The sequence below is a fragment of the Neocloeon triangulifer genome, unplaced genomic scaffold (genome assembly GCF_031216515.1).
Source record: "Neocloeon triangulifer isolate White Clay Creek 2 clone unplaced genomic scaffold, ASM3121651v1 ptg000001l, whole genome shotgun sequence".
NCBI classification, from domain to species: Eukaryota; Metazoa; Arthropoda; class Insecta; order Ephemeroptera; family Baetidae; genus Neocloeon; species Neocloeon triangulifer.
The window spans coordinates 6,354,529-6,360,622 of record NW_026775544.1 but is presented as its reverse complement, the minus strand read 5'-3'; the positions used below and the strand labels follow the sequence as shown (position 1 = coordinate 6,360,622).

The 6,094-nt window shown below is 33.1% G+C and overlaps 1 protein-coding gene across 2 annotated transcripts; it reads right to left on the bottom strand.

Moving 5' to 3' along the window:
* Positions 1–1,296: 1,296 nt before the first annotated feature.
* Positions 1,297–4,545, bottom strand: LOC132193805 (tumor protein p63-regulated gene 1-like protein). 2 transcript variants are annotated; one of them, XM_059614702.1, is made up of 7 exons: positions 4,323–4,545; positions 3,330–3,522; positions 2,868–3,044; positions 2,638–2,790; positions 2,044–2,177; positions 1,883–1,986; positions 1,297–1,832 (listed from the first exon to the last, which is right to left on the bottom strand). In XM_059614702.1, the coding sequence occupies exons 1-7, from the start codon at positions 4,429–4,431 to the stop codon at positions 1,725–1,727; spliced, it is 978 nt and encodes a 325-aa protein (XP_059470685.1). In that variant the 5' UTR covers positions 4,432–4,545; the 3' UTR covers positions 1,297–1,724. The 2 variants fall into 2 exon arrangements, with proteins under 2 accessions (XP_059470685.1, XP_059470694.1); XM_059614711.1 differs by lacking the exon at positions 2,638–2,790.
* Between the last annotated feature and the right edge of the window lie 1,549 nt (positions 4,546–6,094).

Here is a 6,094-nt window from a genome sequence, read left to right as displayed (position 1 = left end):
TTCAATTGTCAATAAATGTCAGCACATAATAAATTTAACAGATTTAATTTTTAATTTATTGAACCTTTATAATATAAATTTCTGAGACTAGTCTGTTTTTTTTTAATTTTGCATGAAAATTGAAACCAGAGCTTCATTGTTATGAAAAGAAATGGATCATGAGGCATTTCAATCGCATTGAATGACTTGTTTGCTAAAGATGATTTCTGCATTTATTATTATTGTTTATCTTCACAAATAAGTCATCCATGAAATACTGAAAATAAAATAAAAGAAAGAAATCTCATCATATTTCCATTTCTTTTTTCTGTTTTTAAGTATTGTATTCTCACGTTGATCTAAACTAAATACTGATGCTGCGATATTTTTTTTATCATCTTTTATAATAAGCGAACTCACGCGAGGCAAAACCGGCTGGCCTCACCTTTTGCTCTCTCTCGAGTTCATTCGAGTTATTGAAGAGAATGGAGAATTACAATTTAGTGGCAGGCCACATGCAACACGCGTAAGCATTGCAAGTTGCCTAAATCTTAAGTTTTCTTCCAATCTTTTTTTTTATTTTCATACAGTAGGTCATCTAATAAAGGCCCCACAGAAGAAAAGAAACACGTGGATAATATGGGGTTGAAGGATACAAAAAAAAATTGTATTAATTACATAATAGGGGGGAAAATAAGTATTAACGTTAATAACTATTATATCTCATGAAGTCTTCAGTTCATTATGTTTAATTTTCTCAAATGCATACAAAAATATCTTAAAAATTGAACTGTAATTTTGACTCCTTATTGATAAATTTTGGTCCGAAATTTTTCAACCGCGATTTTTTCATGGATGCATGGCCACACTAGAAGATGATTCCATGAAAGAAAATACAGGGTCCATGGGATTAATCTCAATATTTGATTTTTTGAAATTTAACATTGCGTCTTATGGGAATTTTTACGTTTTCCCAATTTAAAAAAAATCGGCCCGAAATTTTTTGCTAAAAATTTTACAATTTAAATTTTAAATACTACTGAACAAAACTACAGATAAAATTTGGGTGTTCACGGGCATAAATATTAATCATATCCTAACATTACTCTTATGGAAAAATATCTAGAGCCTCCTTGTATATCAATAAGGAGTCCTTAACAGAGTTCCCCACTAATTATATTTTTATATAACTTTCTTTAATCAGTGGAGAATAAATATTAACTTATTAAAATTGCCCTTGAAAAATAGAAACTTGTTTATAAATATTAAACGTTTCTAAGGAATGCCTACTGAAATGAAACTCAAATTTTAGGTCAATGAATACCACGTTTCATATTTCTGCAAATCTGCACACTGTAACGTTTGTAAGAATATTAACATTTTAAGTCAATTATTTTAATAATATATTTGCAATTGTACACTTCAAATGCAAATGAAAATTTATACACAATATCCTTGGAAGCGAAAATTCATGCAAATGTAAAATTATTGTTAATAATTTAATCATTTGCTCGCAAATGCTTTATAAAATAAATTTTTAATTTTCCTTATGTTGTATAGAGAGTGCAAAGTGGTAAGCCGTGTTTGAATTTGTAAATTTGTATTTAACAAGCTTTGCAAATAATGCAATATATTAGAATTTCAAAATTTTTAGAACCTGCTGAGGTTTATATATATTTTTTTAATACCATATATAGTAAAATTATCACACAAAGAGGCCTCAAAGGAGAAAATCACGTCAAAGTTCAAAAACTGAATTTTCCTCTACTTTTGAAGAAGCCAAGTGCATTTCTATTGTGAATAAGAGAGCCAATTCCAACGTAGTTTTGCAGCACAATCGGTTGGTAATCAATCTAAAAATAGTTAAAATTTTATTTATGCAAAAATTTGGTATGTAAATTACCTTGCAAGGTGGGTTGCCATTGTTGACCGAGGTCTGATCAAGGGCAAAGGTCAGCCGCTCGGCAAAACTCTCCACATCAAATCTAGTATTGCCTTCGTTATTTCCTATAAAAAAACATGATCATTTTATTTAAATGAAGAAAAATGGTGGAATTTTTATACCTTTGTGCCACAGGAGGGGGTGGGAGGTGTAGGTGCAGAGGGGCACCTCGTTTGTGAATGGGTTCCAGCGCTTTGTGAAGGGTAGAGGTTCGCCCTTGTTCCACATGGCTCTCACCCCTCGAACATTTCGAGGCCTGGATTAGAGTTAAAATAATTTAATTATATTACAAATTCAAGGAAAAACTTTGTAGAGACTTAAAATTAAGAGATAAATTCAATAATTTCTTTCAAAGTTCCTAGAATTTCTTGGATAGTAAAATTTTATTTTTAAGCGATAAATACAATTTATTGACTGCTGTCAAAATTGCTCATTTTTTTGTATAAACTGATAGAGATTGATGTAAAAAGTCAATAAGATGAGATGATTTTTACACAATTAAGTCTTTTTAAATTTATGTCTTTTAATTTCCATCTTAAAATAAAATTTTTTCAAAAAAAGATTTTTATTAGAGGTTGAAGTTTTATTATTTTTTTTTTTTTATAAACTTCCATTATTTATGCAAAGAAACTATCATAAAAAGCACGATAAGCAAAGTAAAAGAAGCACCGCAAAAGATTAAAATGACTTGTTTCTCCCAAAGAACGAAAAGTTACCTGGCTTCAAAATTGACAAACTCAAAAGGCGACGAGTGTTGGTGGTTGAGGTTTTCCTCAGCGTCCTCCGAGGACGCCCACCGCTCTTGCAGGGGCCGCAACAAACACCCTTTGACGACGCTCATGACGCCGTTCGCCAACCCGTTCAAGCGTCTGCTCAGACCAAAAACACCGCACACGTTACAAAGCCAAAAGCAAGACACAGTGGAAATATTATGAAAGTCACTCACGGAACCATAGAGCCAGGTGGGTAGATGAGCTCGCCGACCACCACCGTGTCCACGCACGACAGCGACACTTTTTGGTGTTCGAGTGGCCGCGTCGTGATGAAGTCGTACTTGACGATCATCAGCGAGTGACACGTCAAAAAGACCAAGCGCTCCTTTTCAGTATCCCACAAACTTATTCTGGAAATTGTTATTTTATTACTCACTGTAAGGAAAATTGAAAGTACTATAAAATTAATTTTTTTTTTAATGCGTAAAATCTGAAATTTTATTATTTATTATATAATTTTAAGCTCATACAAATATTAAGTGCAAAAAAAAATCAACGGAATTCTATAAATTATTTGGTGATGAAATATTTGTTTCTCCCAAGTTTTAATTCTATTTGTAAGAAAATCACCAAAAATATTGTTATTCCTTGTTCTTAAAATAAATTGTAAATTTATGAATAGGCGAATAAATTACTCTGTCAGTAGCCAAGCACCTAGTAGATCGCCGTCTAGTTCAGGGTTGATGAATAATCGAACGCATTCGTCGATAGCGCTGTTGACGAGGCTGTCTCGTGAAGAAAAATATTCCCTGGCCTCCAACTCGCCCACTGGCATTGGACACAAGGTTCCTTTTGATTTGGACGCTTTGTTTTCAGGACTCAACCCTCCTTCAAATTGATATGAAAGAATGTTCTTATTACATATTAGTAAAATAATAAATATCATAGAATTTGTTTTATTTAGAATGACCAAGTGGAATTTCAAGTAAATGTAACGCGAGATACCAAACTAATATTATTATTTTTTGTGTAAGAAAAAATATTTTACGTATTTCACTACAAAATAAATATTTTAATACGCTTAAGTTTTGCATTTTGCAAAAAAAAATTACTATTAACAATTAAAATAGTGCATTATGTGGTATTATAAATTCAATGAAAAAAATTTAACTAGATACAAGATTTTAAAAATGAGAATTTCATCAATTAAAATTGTAATATTTATAACATAAAAACTGAAGAATGGGAAAATTATAATAAATTTACTTAAATTTAAAAAGAATAGTTTACATAATTAATCCGTTTGCAAATCCGAGATTGTAAATTTCTATTGAGCTCTCCCTGTAAGATTTAATTTCTGGAAATGGCAAAAGTGACTATTTTAAATTTTAGTCAAAATTAGAACTAATTATTTTCCCAGTTTAAAAAACCATTGAGGATATTATGAAAAAAAATATATATACTTCACAGAAACTAGATTTGACTAGATTTAATCTGATCAAGCTATTAAACAATAACAGGGATATAAGAGAAACCGCAAACAATTTGATAACAAAATTGTGCTTCTTCTAAATGTAGTTTAAGAGACATAGCGTTGCGTTGTGTTGATTCTCTCTTTTTCTCTGGACTTATTATGACAAGGCTTGAGTATGTATAATATTGAAAGAGCCAGAAATAAAAATTGTCACCGCAAGTGCTGGGGCTTCTAGAGGTCTGGTCCTGTTTGATCTGCAGGGTGGCGCCCTTGAAGCGCTCCAGGGGCCCCTCCTCCAGCAGGTGGTGCTCGTCGCGGTCCATGGCCCCGATCGGATTCCAAATCAATCCGAAAAGCGTTGCCTTTGGGGGTGACAAAAAAGTGATGTTTGCGACCAGCTGATTGCTACGACGGTGCCTGCGCCGTCGAAGGGCCACGGAGCAGCGGAAGGCGCCAGCGCCACTCGTGCTTTGTCGGCGAAACTCGCCGCTTTTCTCTGCACGCAACCAACGCCACTCTTATCAACAGCGCAGTGGGAAGACAGAAATTCTCAGGTAGAAAAGGGGGATCTTATCTTGACATTTCCTCGTTGTATAATTTTTCTCAACTTTGCCGAGTCTAACTTCAAACGTTGAAGATCGGTATGTAGGCAACGCACACAGCATCCAAGGCGAGCAGGTTGCAAACTTTTTAAAATCGCAGGCGCTTCTGAGTAAACAATAAATAAATTGAACGATGAAGCCCGTGTTGGATTATTCCATCGTAGAAGAGTCTCGAAACAGTCTCGAAACGGTATATTGAAAACATTAAAAACATACTTACAGAGAAAGGTGTTTTTATACAAAATATTCCCACAAGTGGAAGGCGCTTATTTGCGGTCAACCAACCAGCCCCACCAAAACTTAAACAGTCTTCTCGTTTTGTTAGTTACTGTTGGTAAAATTTATTACAATAAATGTGAAATTTATAATATCTCAAAGAAATTTAAACTTTTAAAACCACTTGTAAACAATTAAAAAAAAAGTATACTAATTGTAAGCGGGAAAAGGCTGTCCAAATATTTTTTACAAAATTTGAAGTAAAAAATTCACATTTATAATTATATTTTTTTGTAATTATTTATACTATAAAAAAACCATACAATTAGTGGACTTCAAAATGAAATATTGATCAGTGCTTGCATATTTGGAGAGAAAAATTTATCTCAAAAGTTAAAATAAATTTTCAAACATTTTTTCAGAATTTCTTATTTTATTATTATTTTTTTAAATAGATTAGTTTGTTATTTCATAAGGATGGGTAATTTTATAGGAATATGGAATTAAAATATTTAACCTCTTAGCTTTTTTTATAGTTTTTTTTTTTTTTTGCTGTGTTCATGACTGTATGGAATGGAGAATAAATAAGTAAATAAATAAATTAAAGAAATAAAAAGTGGTGACAAGAAATATTTTTGATATTATTTTAAATATCATCACATCATCAGTTACAATAAACATTTATAATGATGAATTTTTAAATGCACAAAAACACAATGACGACTCTAAATTTCTCTTCTTGCAAAGTGTAAGTGGTGCATCTGTCGGTTGTTTGCAGTTTGCACTACCCTCCGTTGGAACTTTGACTTTCTTCTTCTTCTTCATTGTGTGGATGGAGCGCGGCGACATTTATCTAATAGCAGAGGTGTCGCGAGCAGCGAGAGGGCGCATTCCACCAGCCCCCTAGGGGTATGCTATCCATTCGGGGTGCTTCTAACTTGCAACCCCTAATCAATAATGGCGGCACCAGAGGGTTGAAAAGAGACAAACACACACTGGCTGTGCGACTTTAGAGCAAAGGCGGAAAATTATTTATACAAAGAAGTGAGAAATCGAATAAATGGGGCTTATTTTGAGCTGCATTATATTTGAAGCAGGGAGAGTTCGGATCGAAATCAATTGGCGGGGCGGCGAAGTAGGCCACGTTACAAAAGAGCAGCCTCTTCAT